This window comes from Bufo gargarizans, chromosome 6 (assembly GCF_014858855.1).
Source record: "Bufo gargarizans isolate SCDJY-AF-19 chromosome 6, ASM1485885v1, whole genome shotgun sequence".
Taxonomy (NCBI): domain Eukaryota; kingdom Metazoa; phylum Chordata; class Amphibia; order Anura; family Bufonidae; genus Bufo; species Bufo gargarizans.
The window spans coordinates 126,538,365-126,558,732 of record NC_058085.1 but is presented as its reverse complement, the minus strand read 5'-3'; the positions used below and the strand labels follow the sequence as shown (position 1 = coordinate 126,558,732).

The window sequence follows — 20,368 nt, the reverse complement described above, 5'->3', positions numbered from 1 at the left end:
GGTTGTCTCATAAGAGGCAACCACTTTAAAAAATGTGGCCCCCGGATTGATCATCTGATACCCCCACCTCTTGACACCCCTGATTTTTGCCTGGGGAAGCTCCTTACAGAGTGTCTCATAGAGCGGGGGTGATGTCCATATGTCCGAATAGGTGGTTTTACGAGACAACCCCGTTACAGGTCATCCTCTGCTTCATGGACACCCCTTCTTAAGTGCAGAACGCTACTTGATGAGCGAAAAGCATCAATTTCTGATGGACGTTAACCATGGCGGTGACTTGTGTCCAGTGTGGCATGTAATCACATTGCCAGTCTAAACACGACTCCCTCGTAAAAAGTGTGCCAATCTTGTTTGCAGGCCGTGCGTGGTATTGCAACATAGTCTGGGGCTGAGATGTAGTAGCAGATATGAATAAGTGTGCTGCTGTTTTAGGAACGGAGCAGCCATGTTTTTCCACAAGTCTTTAACCTCATTTTGTGATGCTTCTGGCCAGCCTTATTCTGTTGCTTGGTTTGTATGTTCAGCCCGGATAGGACACAGTAGGCGCTTTTGTCGTGATTTGTGTACGTGGCAAGGTAGCAATGGTGCTGCTTTCTGGTGCCTACATGACCGTGCCGAAGGCTATGCTGACCACTTCTATTTTATGTTGGGACTGACAAATTGTCATTTAAATTGCTCATATTGACCTCTACTTGCAATTGCTGTCGATACCCTACACCCAGGCTGATATGAATATATGGATTTTTGAATCGTGCCGCCTCCACCTACTTGTAGTTTCAAGCTTCTCAAATAACAATTCATAGATTTTGGGAGGTGGCCTGATGTAAGTCATGGGAAACTGCACAATCATCAGAATGCTTATCTGAAACGCGTCTAACCAGAGCGGTTACATCTTCAGGCTTCTTATTGGCGTCAAGTATCTAACTGGTATATTGTATGCAAAATCCACAAAATGGGTGCAAAAAGAATGGTAGACTGACATACGTGCCCAATTCTGTGTCATATAAATAACCACCTCTAATTTTGATCATCACTACAAGACACCTCATGCCCATTCAGAGCATGTATGGGCGCTACTAATGACGTGCCACATACAATTAGAGCGCGTAAAAGGCAACGTTTATAGAGAAAGGAGCCCTGCATGACCTGTGCTGGCGATCTGACAGCTGTTCTGGGAAGTTTCCCCTTTTTCTGGGAGCATACTGGTTCCTGGAGATATGGCAAGCGGGTACCTGTTGGCACAGCTGCTATCCTTAGGCACTTTTAGGGCATATGGACATGATCAGAGTGTCCCCTTAGGCCTGTGATGGCTCACCGACACTCCAGCTGTGGTAAAACTACGACTCCCTAGATGTACACTTGCTTGGCTGTTCTCAGAACTCCATAGAAATGAATGGAGCATGCTGGGAGTCGTAGTTTCACCACAGCTGGAGTGCCGGTGGTTAGCCATCGCTGCCTTAGGCTATCCCTTCAAGCCAAAGATTATATTTTTCAGCTTTCCCAGAAACCTGAATGGCAGTCCTGATTGGCTATGAAGAGGAACAGGAGTGGAGGATGTATCCTTAAAGGGGTTGTCCCATGAAAAAATATTCTGCACTTCTCAAACCAGCACATGGATCTGAATATTTTTGTAATTGCATGTAATTAAGAATGTAGTATTGCCGAAACCTTAATTTTTCGGTACTGCATCAATGATGCTGTAAGCAACGAAAGATGGCATTAGAGATGAACGAAACTATTTGCCCCCTTAGCTGAGAATGCCCACTGCCAATTGACTCGGCTGGCCCTGACAATTCTGCCCCGAGTAGTGACGCAAGTGCAGAGGCTGTTCATGCGGCTCAGTCACTGCTCCAGTAGCGGAAGCAGGGCCTGTGTTTGTGCTGCTACCCTGACTGGGGGCACATGCGCAAGATGTCCAGCCCTGGCAGTCAAGTGGCAGCGGGAGCATCCTCTACTTCACCTTCGCAGGTGCAGAACACTACAAATCGATTCGCTCAACTCTAGGTGGCACCTTTTATATGGGCCAATTATCGGGAATGAGCGTTTGTACGAAGGTTGCTTCCCAACAATCAACCCATGAAAAGAGTTCTTTAGGCTCCTGCATACAGCCGAATTCCAGCCCCTCCATGTATGGATCCATAAAATGACACCATGCACATATAGGTGCCCATAATGTGGCTGACTATGCCTCCTATTTCAGGTGTGGCATGCTCTTACTGAAGTGCTGTCTCCCGTAAGCATTACTTCTGGGGAATATCGTGTACTGTAGCAGCGCCGTCTGCCACCGTGCAGGCTCCCTGCACGAGGCCTCGAATAGAGAAAGTCTACCTTAAGGTGACTGGGGAAAGCTGGATAACAGTCTCTCTAGGACCTGCCGATAGGTTGTTGCCCAGTTGATCTAGAGTCGCATGGAACTGCACTCTAGAATGATTTCCAATTTGCTATGTATCTGGGGCTTCTATAGCGAATGTGTCGATGACGACAAAATGACTTTTACATAGTGATGTTTCTGACAGCCCGTCATATAATTCCGTCTTGTAATGAATAATTTACACAGATGACTTACTAGGGCCTCTGACCCGTACAGTAGTAGCTATCATTGCCGCTGCCCTCTGTTTATCGCTGGCACGTTGGCCGCTTCTGGATGACATAATGCCTTTTAATAGCAGTATATAAGCAGTTGTTGTCAGATGCATTGTGCACTAATGGATTAGGAATGGTATGAAGGTCTAGCAGGGGCTCTCCATCTCCAAGAGCAGAAAGCAAAACACTAGCGTCCAATTAAATGGTCCTGCTATGCTAAAGACTGTAATTCTTCTGCACATCTGAGGGACCATTATCCAGATTTATGGACGTTTCTCACCATGTACTTTGCTGCTGGGGGGAGTTGCTCAAGTGTGTCTGTGTTGCATACTTGCTTGATGTAGACCATGCAAACATGCACTAGCTCGGCACGAAAACATTTCTCTCCCTGACGTTGGCCAGACTGACAAAGTAAGATGGTATCACCTTGTGGACAGCCATGTGGTACTTTTGTCTGCTGTGGTGTTGGGCCCACCTTTCAAAAGTTTCAACACATGTTGGCTCCATTTGCTCTGTCTATTGACTCTCCGCTTGACAAATATTATGGAGTAGGGGACAGAAACATGTCAATGGCTGAAGGAGCTTTGTTCCACCTTTTCTTGGATGGCAGTTTTGGGGTCCTGGGTCAACACAGTGTGTGTGGGTGTGTTGTGTGTTGTGTGTTTTTTTTTTTTTTTTTTTTTTATATCCCTGACCCTTCACTTGCCCATGACAGTGTACCCATCATTGCGTCTTTTGGCTTTAGTTCTTACAAGGACTCAGTCTGAATGTAACTATTGTTGGAAAAATATTTGGCCAGCCACATGTTCCTCTTGGTTTGTAGGTATGGTTTGACTTGTTGCCTCTGGCTCACCATTTGGGAGGGTTTACAAACCTTAAAGTAATAATTTTTCTCTTTTGCCAGTCTGTAGAGCATTAACTATCCGTTTTCTGCACTGAAGCTCCAGGAATGTCCAAGGACATTGAGGCCCTTGGGCATCCGGTTCAGGCCAGTAAGTTAGGTGTGCCATCTCTCCTAGGCTACTTTCACACTGGCGTTTTGGTTTCTGTTTGAGATTCGTTTCAGGGCTCTCACAAGCGGTCCGAAACGGATCAGTTTTGCCCTAATGCATTCTGAATGTATTAGTTTGCCTCTGTTCCGCCTCCATTGCGCTCTGGAGGCAGACACCAAATGCTGCCTGCAGCGTTTTGGTGTCTTACTGATGATGTGGAGGCAAACAGATCCGTCCTGATACACAATGTAAGTCAGTGGGTATGGATCCATTTTCACTGACACAATGCAAAACTGATCCGCCCCCCCCATTGACTTTCAGTGGTGTTCAAGACGGATCAGTTTTTGGCAATGTTAAAGATAATACAAATGGCTCTGTTCTGAACGGATCCATGCGGTTGTATTATCGGTGCAGATCCGTAAGTGCAGATCCATGATGGATCCGCACCTAATGCGAGTGTGAAAGTAGCCCAGGTCAGATCACTGGTCTTTTTCTTTGGTCAAGTGACTTTTTGAACAGCTTGTTTTTACAATTACAGCTGCACCAAAATGACAGACTCCGGTTGTTAGGGTGTATAGCCCAAGCAACCACATTGTCCGACAATTCAGATGTTTGGCTGAAAGATGGATTAGAACCATGTACTCTGGGAACAGGGGAAGGCAGCTTGGTGGTAGTCTAGTTGTGGCAGTCCTATGTCATGCATTCATAATATGGTTAATTGTTTGTTCTTAAAGGGGTTCTCCAGGAATTTAAGAAAATGAAAATACTTAAATATTAATTTATAATATATTCCCAAATACCTTTCATTACTTAAAATGGATTGTTTTGTCTAGGGAGGAATAATTTGGAGAAATAAAATGGCCGCCGTCCTATCAGTACACACACAACCTGTCCTATTCAAACAGGAGGACAAGTTACTTCACCACAATGAGCCATAGTGCTGCCTCATCCTCTGATCTGCTTGTCAAGAATCATGATCCTGAATATAGGTGAATCTCTGTGGGAATGGAGTTGATGAGACATGTGAGGTGTGGCTAATGAGCAGCAGCACTTGTATGCAGTCTCCATTACCACAGCTTGTCCTGTCCATCCTCTCTGTACTTCATGTCTCCTCATGAACTAAATTCCCCAGAGATTCAGCTAAAGTACTTATCTGTATTCAGGATCATAATCCATGACAAAACAGAACAAGAGGAGGATGAGGCAGCTCTTTACCTCAGTGTTGTAAAGTAACTTGTCCTCCTGTGTGATCAGGACAGGTTTTGTGTGAACTAATGGGACAGCGCCCATTTTGTTTCCCTAGATTGCTCCCCAGACAAAACGAGCCATTATAAATAATGAAATGTATTTGAGAATATATTTATAATAAAGTAATATTTAAAGGATAACTGTCATATTTTTTTATTTTCTAGTTTATTAGAGCTAGGCATGTATACCTGAGTTAGTCTGTCAATGATTGTCAAAAGATCTGTAATTACCTTATAAAAACAGCTTTCATTAATGTCCTCTGTCCCTTTCCACTGCTCCCTTAAAAGACCGTTACTAGGACTTGTCTGTCTCCCAACTTAATGTAAACAGAAGACGGAGGGGCGGTCCTTCACACTGCATGCCTGCATTAGACTTCAGAGTGAGGAGGTGTGTCTCTCAGTAATCCGATCTGATTGGGTGGCAGGGAGCTGCTGGCTACAGCAAGTGTGTATGGGAAGGGAGGGAAAGCAGTTTTGGCCTCAGAACTGGCAGAGGAGCCATCTTGAGAAGATCCTCATATTGTAAATATTTAAACAGCCGTAACTAAGGGAAAAACTCAAGAAAAACAGTAGTATGTGAAGTTTTTATTTTCCTAATTCCTGGAGAACCCCTTTAATGTGACTGTAAGAAAGCCAATGGTTTTTATTGAACCGAAGGTGCTAGATCATGATGTTTGGCCAGAGAATGATTCAGCAGTAGGTTCTTACAACCCATTTTGAATAGCAGGACTTGTGGGTAGTGGGAACTATATAGTTGTGGTCCCCAGAGTTTTTTTATTTTTTATTTATTTACTTTTTGTTCTTCCATTGGCTATATCTATATATTCATTTTTTTTTCTTCATTGATTCAGCACCAGACCACAAAGCTCAAACACAATTTTGATTATTCCAGGGACACACTAGAGCATGGAACAATTCATTAACCCCTACCCTCCCACCAGGTCCATTCGCAGATTGAATCCATCACTCTAATTAAAATATCTTGCAACCGCATGGGCACAATTTAGACTTGCTCTTGGTTTATTCCCAAACATCTGTAGCTTGGCATCTGTTTTAGCCGCACTCCACTGCCTTAATCTCTTGCAGCAGGAAAGGTGGTGATTGTACTGTAATTGCTGATCACTGGCGTGGAAGAATGGCTCGAGTGACCTTATGAGACCTGAACGTACACAGGACTTTCTATAAAGTCACAAGAACCCCACTACAGATGGTGGCTAGAGATTCATTTCATCAAATGTTCACTGTGACATCTAAAACAAAGTGGAAGGAGGGTGCTGCCCATAGCAATCATTCCGGGGCCAGGCTTCTTATGCCTTTATAGCTGTAGAGATTATTCTGAGCAAAATTGTCCAGAAGACTTCAGTTTTGAACTTCTAATTTTCTGTAGTTCCCAAACATAAATTTTTCTTCTAACGGAAAATACGGTTCCATAACGTTGCGCCATTAATACAGGTCTTTAAGGACTACACACGCCATCTCTTCTATTGCTTTTAACTTGAATATTAGTGAAACCGCAATACGAAAAACATGGGGGGGGGAGAGCAGACCTGTATTTCTAATTCTGGACTACCCAGCTTGTCTTACACGGGGGGTCAAAGGGTCAGTCCCAGGTGACACCCATGAGACCTCGAGACCTGTATTCAAGGAATATCCATCGTCCATATCCATTTTCACTACTTAGCTGAATTGTATTCACTGCTTCTAAAAGCCTGGGGGAAGCGAGCCGCTCCAGTTCTGTACAATCCACACAATGCATTTGAAGAGTCAGTTCTCAGCTTTATCCAAGGCCTCTTGCACACAAAATTATATATTTTTTTTTTTCTGTTTACATTCCCTTTTTTTGCATACCGTATACAGAACCATTCATTCAATGGATCCACAAAAAATAAGGAAGGGACTTCATATGCCTTCTGTTTTTCCATTCAAAGATAGAACGTGTCCTATTATTGCCTGCATAACTGATAAGGATAGTACTGTTCTATCAGGGGCCAGCTGTTCCGTTCAGCAAAAAACGGAATGCACACGGACATCATGCGTATTTTTGCGGACCGCAAAATACTGAAAAATCTATACGGTTGTGTGCAAGAGGCCTAAGGCTACATGCACACGATCAGGATTGCGTGCGGATTTTCCGCGCCGTAGGTCATGTACATTGTATTCTATGAGAATTTGAAATTCTCAATGCACATGATGCGGATTTTGACCTGCGGTGCGGATTTTAAAATCCGCAGCACGTCAATTTATTTTATCTTTTCCTGACCGGATTTTCTTCATTCACTTAGTGAAATCCGCACCAATTAATGCGGATTGACCGCACAGATTTGCCTGCGAACACCTGAACGTGTGCATGTACCCTAAAGGATGCAGGGAATGTCTGTGCATATTCTGAGTCATCCTTTTCTTACAATGCTTTCCTTTATTGTCCTTTAGGACAAAAAAGCCCCAGAGCTTGCTCAGCCGCACGTACAATGGTAGCCCTGCACATTGACCCGTGCTTTCCCCGCTGCTTTTTATAGCCAGCTAATTGCTGTAAAATCTCAGTGCTGACTTTTTACAGTGACGGGGGCTTTAGGGTATGTGGTCGCATGCAAAGATGGTTCCAATGAACACCTTTTATGAGCAAGTCCATGGGGCTAGAATTCCTCTGCCCGTACATTCAGTGCTCATTTCCTTCTACCTCCACGTATCGTATTAGTTAATTTACCATGCATCCTTGTTTAACTTTTCTGTAAAAAAAAAATTTGAAAAGGCTTTCCAGTACTAAGGGTAGACTGAGACTGTACTTGGTCCAGTGGTGACATCATAACTGGGAAGGTGTCATCACCTAAAACAATTGCCCAGCCTAGTAGGCAACCAATCCTTGGAACCTGAGCAAAAAAATAAAAAAATTGGGAACAGCTTTTGAGGATTGAGTTGGTCAACTCCTAGATCGAACAACACTTGAACCAGTCAGCTGAGTCAGTAAGAACAGAAAGTAATCCTCTCCACGGGCAGCCACAGTAATGGATCCACCATTAGGCCTTGTATGAGGTAGGACTACACGGCAATCTTGGTCACGTGATGGCTCTCATGCTCTAGTATCTTAGCGGAGCAGGGCAGCTATAGAAATGAATGGGTTCTCAGCGAGACTTGCACATTTGCCGAGACCTCAGAATTGGAGAGGACCAACATTGTTGCATTTTTTTTGTTATTCTGGGTTTATGGTCATGACAAATGTGAGTCCTGCTGCCATCCCATACATTTCTATGGCTGCCCTACAGTACTGAGATACTTGGGCATAACAGCTGTTCAGTGACTAAGATGACGGTTTAGGCCTACCCCAAAGGGGGGAAAAAAAGGATCCCTTATTGGGTTCCCTTAGCTGACATTCTTATGTTCCACCACCATCCATGTCTTCTTATGGTCTTCAATAGTTAATTGCTCTTAACTTGGAATCTGTTGCGTATTCTAGTTTAGCAATGGACAAAATGCCACAGACTTCTGGAGCCACCCTAGATGACAAGAAAGCACCCTATAATGGAGCCCGATAGCCAACCAATAAAAAATACTAGAATTCTGTTGTCCTGAGTTTTTGATTATGGGTACGCATCTACGCATCTAGAGTGAGGTCAGTGGATAATTGACTGCTGCAGTTGCCTACAGCATAACGAGTGAACCAATGTGCCAAAAATATGCCAGCTGGGGACATGTGAGCTTGTTAAATGTTTGCTTATGTTCTATAACCTTTGATGTTTTGATCTGCTGATGGAAGTTGCAGACTATTAGGCCCCTTTCAAATAGTTTTCCGCGTGGGTGCAATGTGTGATGTCAACGCATTGTACCCGCACTGAATCCTGACCCATTCCTTTCAATGGGTCTGTGTACATGAGCGTTATTTTTCATGCATCACTTCTGTGTTGCGTGAAAATCGCTGCATGTTCTATATTCTGCGTTTTTCACGCAGCCCTGGCCCCATAGAAGTGAAGGGCTGCATGAAAAACGGATTGCATCCGGAAGCAAGTGCAGGTGCGATGCATTTTTTTCCACTGATGGTTGCTAGGAGATGTTATTTGTATACTTTCAGTTTTTTTTTTTTATCACACGCGTGAAAAACTCATCAAAACGCATTGCACCCGCGTGGAAAAAAAAACTGAACGCAATCGCAGATAAAACTGACTGAACTTGCTTTCAAAATGGTGCGAGTTTCACTGAACGCATCCGGACCTAATCAGTCACGCTCGTGTGAAAGGGGCCTTATGTGTGTATATACACTCGCATAGCCAACATTCTCTTGTATGAGTGGTTTGCATCAGTAGGAAGAACCACAGTTGGGTCTCATGCAAATGACGTGCCGCAAATTGCGGATCCGCAAAAAAACTGATGCTGCCCGTGTGCCTTTCGCAATTTGCGGAATGGAACAGGAGGCCCATTATTGAAATGCCTATTGTCCGCAAAACTGACAAGAATAGGACACGCCTCATAATTTTTGCGGGACCATGGAACGGAGCAACGGATGCGGACAGCACACAGAGTGCTGTCCGCATCTTTTGCGGACCCATTTAAATTAATGGTTCTGTATACGGAATGCAAAAAAAACATTTGTGTGCATGAGCCCTTACTAAAGAAAATCATGAATGGTCAAAAAGTCTCTCGCTCTGGAGAATCTACCACCTCTGTGCATTCTTGTACAGCCTCTTCACTTCAGTGGGCACTGGATAATACTTCATTTTTCCAGTGGCGGCATTGAAAGAAAATTGAACACTCCAGGCTGATGGTATTTGTAATCAAATTGGTTAAAATTGGACAACCCCCTTTTAAGGATTCTGGGTAATTGGAACTTTATTTGAAAAATTTGTGCAAAGACCTTGGTTGTCACTTAGCAATGAGAACACTCACTTGTGGTGGTTCGACCTAGAACTACAACATACTTAGCTTCTATACCCTAACTGAGAATTTGTTGGTACAACACACAATGGTGTTGGAATTCCTTTTCAGTCTGCTCAGTTGTCCATAGGTATGGAAGTACTGTCGGGTAGAAAGGTAACACCACTGTTTGGCTTCGGCTTAGCCCTTGTAGACATTACCTGATGAGCGTGTGATAATTCGCAAGTGACACCTCGCAGGAGTGTTTTCCCTCACACTTTGTACAGTAAATTTTATTTTCCTGCTCCTCAGAAGCTAGAAGTTTTGAAATCTCTCCTGTTGCGCACACATAGACGTCAGACATTTTATGCATTCACTTGGTGCATGCAACCATTTTGTGTTTTCCGAAAGTCCAGCCTTTAACTTGCATGGTTGGAATTATTGCACAGGAGTTGAAGGAAACTAGTAACAAGACAGATACCATCTGAGAACATGTCATTGAGAAGAGTGAAGGCACAAACAAGACACAGGATGTCCTGGAGGAGCTCTAATTACAATTATTGTATGGTCACTGGGCTTAGCAAATATGTTGTAGTTCATTGCCTAGAAAGAAAATGGCATGCAGTTTTTAGAAGAGGGATTACCTGCGTCCTAGTCTAGGACCTCCTAAGGTGCAGTATCTAAGGGTACTTTGATCTTTTAGTGAAATTCTTAGGACTTAAAAACCCCATGAAGTGAGTGACCGAGGTGGAGTTAGCTTTTCATTGTAACCAACTCTGGGCTACTGAACAATGTCACTTCCTGCCTCTTTCAGGAAGGATCATGCTCATTTCCATCTGTCCGTCCATGGAACTGTATCCTATTTTAGGTTAACTCCAGTAATCCCATAACCTGTTCTTGACCCACCAGTGAAATGAAAAATATTTTTCCTAGAATAATGCATCTCTTTTGTAATTAATGCTATGCATACAGACAGACTATGCAGTTACTACAGGTTCCTTGGAAAAGGGGCGGCCTGTCCTGGTGGCTTCCCTTCCCTTTGCTTCTTCATGGTGTGAACCTGTGCAGGATGGACTGCATTGTTGGCAGGAGAGTGGGAAACAGAACCACGGGTTTTGGAAAGGGATTAGAGGGGTACCTGGGTGGCAAAAACCCCTCTGACGAGTGATCACTCCTCCCCATACATATTCTGTGACCCAGAAAAGATGCTGTAGGTGACCACACCAGAGAGGCTTTCACCTGATGAACAAATGTTTGCTTGTTCATTGTAGGGTTTGGCAGCATCTTTAGGCTGGGCAGTTATTAAGAAGAAGCAGTATTTTGCATGCCGTGGTATCTATCTGTCATGTCATTATGATAATGCCAGTATTCTGTTCTTTTGGCAGAACAGAATGCTGACACTTCAAGTGCATGTGTGGAGGTGGCCTAATCATGTCGGGTCTTTCCATGTAAAGCTCTGCTAATTGGCAGATTTGACACTTTGGTTTATTTGGAAACGAATTTCTGTAGGTTCAATTGCAGACTTTATATTTTTTTTATTTTATTTTTTTCCACCCCAAGAGTATTTTTGAAGGTTGTTAAAGAACATGTCCTGGATAAAAGTGTCTCTTCTCCCACCATGCCCTGCAGATAGGCTCATTCGGTTCCCATTAAGTAGATAATTGTAACAAGCAGCAGTGAGTAGAGGCACTCGGGGCCTGTTAATCAGAATTAGCCTGACATCTTTTGGGGTTTTCAGAATTACAGCTCATGCCGGGCTGTCACATCCACACAGTTACTGGAGCTGTCAGCGGTGCTGGGGGGACTTGCTTCTTTTCAGTGTAACTCATCAACTGCTGAGGTTGAGAAGACCAATTTGTCTTGTAGTGGAGTGGGGGAGGGATAGCGCAGGCAGAATGAAGAACCTGGGAGCTAGAGTCAAATTTAAGATGATATTCTAAATGCACTTTTCTAAATGGGCATTTTTAACAATACTTTTTGCATAATTAAATAAAATCGTGTTTTTTTTTTAAAACAGAAATGGTGTTCTCCAGTTGTAACAAGGCGTCTAAAGGGTAAATGGTGCAGCTTGGAACTATTGGTTTGGAGCCACATCCTAGCAAGTAAAAAACGTACACAAAGTCTGAAGAATTAGAGAAACCAAAATATGCATCTATAAAAAAAAAAATATATATATATATATATATATATATATATATATATATATATATATATATATTTATTTCTTATGCCCAATAAACATTGTTATGGCAGCCCACAGACTCTCTATAGTTCCTTTTGTAAAGAACCGCTTTTTGCCATATATCTCCATAACAAAGGAACATGAAACGCGCTACATTTTTGGGCTGTAAGTTGGCCATGTCCATGAGCTTGGTGCTATATATTAAGTTTTGGAGCCCTCAAAAGATTTCTTTGCATTATTGGTGTGCAATGCAAATGAAAGTGTGTGTCCACATGGGTCTTGTCCCAGGTCCATGGAATAGAACAGTCTCCTTGTAGTACTTTGGTCCTTGAATTGTATATTTTAGGGCTGTATTACACCAGCAGATTATGAGACAAGTTTTCTGACCAATCATTGGTCAGATGGCCATTTAGTCTTTCACAAACACACAAACCTCTTGTTGTACACACCAACTATTGGTCTAATTGGACATACACTGGAGATAATCTGATGTAATACAGCCCTTACAGCTAAATCTCATTTCCAGTTGCCTTCTTTGTCTCTTTTAATGGCCCGGCATCAGCTGTGTCTCTCTCACTTGGTTTTAGCAAAGATCAGTGCAATCTAACGTGTCCTCTCCAGGGAGTAGCACCTCGTCTTCTATGTGGCAACTTTCACTCACAGCTATAATGAGCAGAAAATTGGATTTTTTCAGTCTGCAGCGTCTGTATGTTGGACGACTCAGTATGGAGCTGTCTGCAAGATGTTTTACTGCCAGATGTTGAGTAGGACGGTTTGGTTTTCCAATCGTGTAGAACAACATTGTTGAATGTTATCGGGGTATGGTTGAGCCTATGTAGACGAGGGTGACTAGGACTTCACACTCTCCCTGCTGCCCTGTGCATAGTGCACACAGCAGCAGGGAGAATACCATGGCAGCCAGGGCTTCAGTAGTGTCCTGGCTTACATGGTAACTAATCAGAGCCCCAGAATTTTACTGCTGGGGCTCCGATCAGAAGCTACCACTGCCACCAATAAGAAGGGGGGGGCGCACTGCGCCACCAATGATAATTTACCTTTAATACAGGAGGCGGGTGCCGGCAGCAGATCAGCGGCAGTTAACTCCTCAGGTGCCGCACCTGAGGGGTTAACTGCCGCTAATCACAGCTCCCTGTCAGAGGCAGGGTGCCGGCTATGTTATTCTGCTGCCGGCACCTGCCTCCTGTATTAAAGGTTAATTATCATTGGTGGTACAATGTGCCCGCCCCTCTCCTTAGGCTACTTTCATACTAGCGTTCGTCGGTCCGCTCGTGAGCTCGGTTTGAAGGGGCTCACGAGCGGACCCAAACGCCTCCGTCCAGCCCTGATGCAGTCTGAATGGAGCGGATCCGCTCAGACTGCATCAGTCTGGCGGCGTTCAGCCTCCGCTCCGCACGGCCAGGCGGACAGCTGAACGCTGCTTGCAGCGTTCAGCTGGCCGTGCGGAGGCGAGCGGATCCGTTCAGACTTACAATGTAAGTCAATGGGAACGGATCCGCTTGAAGATGACACCATATGGCTCAATCTTCAAGCGGATCCGTCCTCCATTGACTTTACATTGAAGGTCTGAACGGATCCGCTCAGGCATCTTGCGCACTTAGAAATTTTTCTAAGTTATTAATGCAGACGGATCCGTACTGAACGGAGCCTCCGTCTGCATTAATATGATCGTATCCGTTCAGAACGGATCCGATCAAGCGCAAGTGTGAAAGTAGCCTTATTGGCATCAGCGGCACAGGGGGGGGGGGGAGAGTGACTCCTTCTCCCCTTCTCTTCTTTAGGCCTCATGCACACTGCCGTGTTTCACGGCCGTATGCGGGCCGTGGAACCGCGGCCTGGATCCCTCCTGAGAGCAGGAGCACACGGCGTCACTGGTTGCTATGACTCCGTGCGCTCCCTGCTGCCGGCACAGTACAGTAATACACTGGTATAGATCATACCAGTGTATTACTGTATTGCGGCGGCAGCAGGGAGTGCACGGCGTCATAGCAACCAGTGACGCCGTGCGCTCCTGCTCTCAGGAGGGATCCAGGCCGCGGTTCCACGGCCCGCATACGGCCGTGAAACACGGCAGTGTGCATGGGGCCTTAAAAGAAGAAAAACTGCTACAAGAGGACATAGTTTTAAATTAGAGGGGCAAAGGTTTAAAAGTAATATCAGGAAGTATTACTTTACTGAGAGAGTAGTGGATGCATGGAATAGCCTTCCTGCAGAAGTGGTAGCTGCAAATACAGTGGAGGAGTTTAAGCATGCATGGGCTAAGCATAAGGCCATCCTTCATATAAGATAGGGCCAGTGGCTATCCATAGTACTTAGTATATTGGGCAGACTAGATGGGCCAAATGGTTCTTATCTGCCGACACCTTCCATGTTTCTGTGCTGCTGAGGAAACATGAGGGCGCTGACTCCATGTTCTCTAATGCTAGGCTGCGAAGTAGGGCAGCCTAGTATCTATAAATGTCAAATCCCGGTATCGTTATTTATTCCATCATAATAGAAGTCTATAGCCTGCAAAACGGATCTGTCCCGTTTCCGTTATGCAGGGGAGTCCTCTAAAGGTATTTCTTTATGCATTCCGTTAAAGACTTGCGTTATGGTCCGTGGTAACAGAATCCGTTACGCAATTCACCTTTTACCAACAAATGAAGTGTGAACAAATTTCAAAATGTGAAATCTCTAGATACCTAGCCATTAAAATTGTATAGGTCCTTTAGCGCATGGTCCACTTTATGCCCCATTTTTTAAGGGTTTTCACATAAGTAAATTTTTACTTGTAGTAAAAAAATAAATTTACTAGTCTAAAGCAGGCAGTATATTTTTTTTTTTTTTTTTTTTTTTTGGGGAGGGGGGGGTTTGTTGCAGTTTTTGCAAAAAAAAAACACACCACCTAATTAACAAACAGCAGTAGCAAAATAAAACAAAAAACTAGAAAATAAACTCTAGGATTGTAGTGTTTTGTGTTTATTTATTTTTATTTCCCCCCCCCCCCCCCATGCTGTGTGTGATCAGAGTTTAGAACGCCCCATTCACTTGCATTGGGTGCAGAGTATTGGTGGATTTGATGAGTATTTAGAAAGGGAATCCTCCTCAGATCCTTCATGTGTGAACAGAGCCTTACAGGTGTGGCAAGCATTTCACGTCTTCCCATGGGTTGTGATTCACTTACCATTAGTATGAACATTACTGAATTACTAATTGTATATCTGACCTGACAGATGTCACTCTGGTTTAACAAATGCCTTCATAATGTCACGCCCCCTCCTCCCCTGTCCTCCTTCAGCCGAGGGTGTTTTACAGCGCATACGCAGTGGGGGGCGCTGTCCACTAAATTGATGCCACCACTCATTTTTATCTTGGGGAATTTGCTATACTTTAGTATTCGGAGAGACAGTTCCCCTCTGACTGTCGTGGTCTCCCGCCTTCGATGGGAAGCGAATGTGTCACTTGCTGCATTATTTAGCAGGCCTGGCGGTGCAGGATAATACGCTTGACAGGAAGCCCTAGTTTTATTGTGGCGGAGGAGAAGCACGCAGTTGTGAATCACTGGGCAAACAATTTACAAAAGACCTAGCTGCATGTACAGTGCCACCATGCCAGTCTAAAAAAAAAAAAAAAAAAAAAACATGGTGCACTTGGCGAGTGTCTGCAGCCTGAGCCACGTGTGAATTTGTAGCTTGTGGTTGGGTTTCTCCTCGCTGTTATCTGTAAAGGAATTTCTGATTAATATGTCATCTGTATGAACTTGTTATTGACACCCCCACCAGCCCTGATAATGGCATTCCTGGTTAATGTCATAGTTACAGGCTGGGGGAGGGTCGGCACATGGCAGAACCCATTACCCCTGCCTTATTTCAGCCTCTGCTCCTGGAGTGGTGTCACGTGCAAGTCTCCGAGCAATGAACTTCTAGTTGACAGCTTGCACTACAGTCTAGACCTGCACCTACAGAGCAAGAGGGAATAGCAATCTTTGGGTAAGAATGCCAAATTCTGAAAAGCTGGGTGACTAATTACTGACGCTGTAATCGTGACCATTAGTGGTCGTGTCATTCATCTAACATATAAGAAACTCTTAGCTTAATCACCAATGCAAGATCTGCAGCAGCCCCCACCTACCATGTGGCATTTTTGCCATGTGACTGCTACCTTTTGCACGCCCTGAACTAAGAGGAATAGAACTCTTATATTATCCCATGTTTAATTAATGAAGCTGGTATGAACGGTGGGGGCGTTCTGTCCCGTTATACCAGCTGTAATAGTCCAGTACATCTAGCTCTCACGATTGTGGCACACAGATAAGTGCCCCTCAAAACTTGGCATCAAGCGTGCCCTTTCTGTTCCTCTGTATGCTGGCAGCACATTCGCATTTCAGTCTAACAAAACCTTGCAGTGGGTCTTTGTCGATACGTTGTGTTGACACACACTTAACATTGTGTGACTGATCAGCGCATTGTGTGGCCCTTTGTCTCCCTGTCCCGTGGGGCGGCAGAGGGCACAGAGATTCTCCATCCCATCCCTTCCCTGCCTTTTTATTTTCTAGATAAACCTGCTTGTCCTCTTCTCCCCGCCCTAGAACTCCAGAGGAAACCCTAAGCAGGGACTGTGTGACAGGCTGACATTCCAGCTCAGGGTGTGCCTCCCTCGGACGAGCAGCTGGCTTTGTCTCTGCTTGTTTATGGTCTTCCTTATTTTTCTTTTTTCCGCACCCCTATTTGGATTTTTATTTTCTAAGAAGGCGTCTTTCCTCTGGTCAAAGAATGATTCGTGCTTCCTTGCTGTAAGCTGATATTATTCTTGATGAGTGAGGTAATTTGTCTGAAGACCATCTTCAAAGGATTAGGGTTATGAGAGCTGTACCCAGCCCTACCTAACTTTTGATTATTTTTCAGAGGGTAGAGGAGGGTGAATCACTTGGTTGTTTATTTCTATAGTATCTATGGCTCATGGTACATTGGACAGTCCTTACATTGATGGCATTATTCTTCGATTTGTTACTTCAAAGTTTCTGCTCCACAGGCTGTTTGGGTCTTTCCTTTACTAGTGCTATATATTGGATTGCGTTATCTGAACCAGAAAGACTTTGAGGTGTCTGGAGCTTTAGAAAATGAGGTGTTAGATCAGCTCCATATTGGTGGAATGGGGTAAATTGTCAACAAGAACTTTTTATAGGGTTCAAGGTAAAAGACGAGCACAATTATTTTGGCTTAGTCACCTAATAATTATTTCTCTTTCATACATATAACTTATAAATCTTGTTTGTGTGATATGGTTCAGTTGTAGAGTGTCCATGGTGGTCTTCTAGCTTCTTACTACTATATTGCATTGCTACTATTCTAAAATATCTTAGTCAAATTTTTGTAGTATGGCTCTATAATGGTTTGATAGCTGCAAGGAGTTAGAAAAAGATCTTTTGGCTTCTGTACAAACAGACCACCTCAAGGTTTCACGAAGTTGGCCAAGCATGGTGAGATGTCTCACCAAGAAATGTAGTCATTGAGGAATATTCCAGTCCTCCTACAATGAGTTCCTTCCATCCCTCATTGCTAGATGAACAGGTTACAGTTGTTTCCTTTACTATGAGAAAGGCGACTGATTATTTGATTGGAATGGGAACACTTTGGGTCACCTTGAACCTCTTGATATTTCCAGTGTATGGCTACAGAAATGTGACTATGTATGAGCAACATTCAAAATAACTTTTTAGAGGTTCAAACTGCTATAAATCACTTCACTGTAAAGTTAATCATTCCTATGAAATATTATTTGACCGCTTTAGCAAATGTTGGGGCATTTGCTAATGATCCAAAGTCTACTGCACACCAAGCTACTAATATCTAGGACCTTGTCGAATTGTCTAATCTGGTAATCTTTTGTCCTAACTTGGCTTGAGTGGCAGCCAACTACTCTGCTCTTTTATGTGGATATAGTAATATTTTTATGTTCACATTGAAGTCTTCTGCTATGAAGTGTTTCTCCACCGAGTGAAGAGGGTAACGAGTGTGATAATGGGATTTTTGGCTTGCTAATTCCTTTTAGAGCCTTGAGACTGCTCAGTTTCTTCCCAATTCCAAAACCATGTTTAAAAATGCATTTTGCAGAGCATCTGCTGATATCAAACTGGGAATAATCTTCTCCAGCATCTGTTCTTTCGAGACCACTCGTCTTGAGCAGTAGCAACCCAACTGTCTATTTAGCCATTAGTGGCACTGTTTAATGACCGTATAGCTATTCGCACAGTCCTGTTGAAGATTGTATAGTATGCCGTCTGTGTTACTCCACTTTATCTAACTTTGTTGTAGTATAGTATATTCTTTGCATTTGGGTATGCACAGAGGACACCCACACACACCTATGTACCACCACTACATGTGCACTGAGAATTGCTGCTGCTTACTTCCCGTTCCATGACTATGTGCCAGCTGTCTCCTGCATAAAACATTTTCACCATGGACGCCAGCTGTAAATGTCTTTTGAGGTTTTTGTTTTTTCCACTCTAGAACAGCTGACTGTTTCACTAATGCCAGATCTCTCCATAAAAAGCGGCAGCGCATATATCTTTAGCCTCTATTACATACATACCCCTTATTATATCTATAGAATTTTGAGGGCGATGTCGTCTATTTAGTGTATTGTTTGCTTCGTACATGACCTATCCATATGGATTTAGCATTCTTGTGATTACGTTCAGCTACTGGTTATTCTGCAGACAGATGGCTTCCTGTGGACTTGGTGCGCTCTGTGCATTGCGGGTAAATTAATTGAGCAGACGGAACTGATTCTCGCTGTTTTCTTCTTTACAGAAGTAGAATGGAGTTAATCGACGTAGCGGATCGGCCTATTAAGGTCACAGAGTGGCAGAAAACTTACACCTACGATTCTGGTATCAACTCTGGCATGAACACCTCTGCACCATCGCTGAACGGCAAGACCGTGCTTATGGAGGATGACGACATGGGCTACACTAAACAGTACACGACTGTGAAGACCACCACCTATACACAGCAACAAGCACCAGGTATGTTTTGTAGGAGGAATTGTGAGTTTTCCAAGTGCAGCGTTCCCCTCTGCAAAGAGAACATGAGTTAATAAACAGAAACAAAGTAAGGATGCAGAGCACAACCTGTGGCACAACCGGTGAAAAAAATAAAAATAAATCCCAGCACGCCACTTTTAGTTTAAAGGCTATGTACACCTTCAGGAGCATGTGTGTTTTTTTTTTTTTTTTTTTTTTTTTTTTTTTTTTTTTTTTACTAAAAATCCTTTTTTTAATTAGTCGTTATGAAAAAATTCAGCTGTTTCTGAGATACAAGGGTTAAACAAAATCAGTTTGCAAGCTGTCACTTTGTGTTTGTAGCTCTCATTCCTGATCTCCTGACCTCATAAACACTTATTTAAGCCTTAGGCTACTTACACTAACGTTTTTTGCAGATTCATCATGGATCTGCAAAAAACTCTTCCATTATAATAATACAACATGAACGGATCTGGTTCTATTATGTCTTCTATAGCCATGACTGATCCGTCATGAACACCATTGAAAATCAATGGGGGACGGATCTGTTTTCGATTGTCAGAGAAAACCGATCCGTCCCTATTGACTTACATTGTGAGTCATGACCGATCCGTCTTGCTCCGCACCACATCGCGGACAGAGAAACGCTGCTTGCAGCAGCGTTCTGTCTGCGATAGGAGCGCAACCAAATGGAACTGAATGCATTTTGGTGCATTCAGTTTTGACAATGAATGGGGACAAAACTGAGGTGTTTTCTTCCGCTGTTGAGATCCTATGATGGATCTCAATAGCGGTATTGAAAACAATAATGTGAAAGTAGCCTTATCAGTTTGAAACAAATTGAGCTATAATGAGTGTTTCAGGCCAGAAGGTCATAGATGCTACACATGAGCCATGGAGGGAATTTGGAGAATGCAGAGTGACTGCTTACAAACAAACTGATTTGTTAACCCTTGTATCTCAGAAACAGCTGTAAAAAAGCACCTGCTTTACTCCAAAGAAGTGATCTTCTCACCAACAATGTAGGCACTGTCCTCTTGCTAGTCTCCTCGTAGCATCCTTGTCGACATTCCCTCCTGTATGGATCACTAACGCTGGGTTCACACCTGAGCGTTCTGAAAGGAGCGCTCTGTATGCGCGATTGTACCGGGGTTTACAATCGCGCATACAGAGACAAGCGAACGCCCATTGTTGCGCGTTCCCGAAAGTCTATGTACGGGAACGCGCGACAAAACGCCCCAAAGAAGCTCAAGAACTTTTTTGAGCGTAGGGCGTTTTTCAGAGTGTTCAAATGCGCTGTAAAATGCTCAAGTTTGAACCAGGGCCATAGGGAAGCATTGGTTTTCATGTGTTGAGCGTTTTACAGCGCGTTTGAACACGCTGTAAAATGCTCAGGTGTGAACCCAGCGTAAAAGTTGCTGTAGATGGCCACACTTCAGCCTCCTCACACTTTCAGATCACTGTTTGCCAGCTGGCACTATGCATCTTGGATCAC

At 43.7% G+C, this 20,368-nt stretch overlaps 1 protein-coding gene across 3 annotated transcripts in view; it reads left to right on the top strand.

Moving 5' to 3' along the window:
• The window catches only part of LOC122940155 (junction plakoglobin), a 55,628-nt gene that overhangs the window by 8,589 nt on the left and 26,671 nt on the right, over positions 1 to 20,368 (top strand). Inside the window, exons 1-2 of one of the 3 annotated variants that reach the window (XM_044296558.1) lie at positions 16,505 to 16,638; positions 18,662 to 18,876. In XM_044296558.1, coding sequence (XP_044152493.1) covers positions 16,619 to 16,638; positions 18,662 to 18,876 — 235 coding nt within the window. In that variant the 5' untranslated portion in view covers positions 16,505 to 16,618. Of the gene's footprint in view, positions 1 to 16,504; positions 16,668 to 18,661; positions 18,877 to 20,368 lie in introns of those variants that run through there. The other 2 variants (XM_044296560.1, XM_044296559.1) reach the window with 2 other exon arrangements.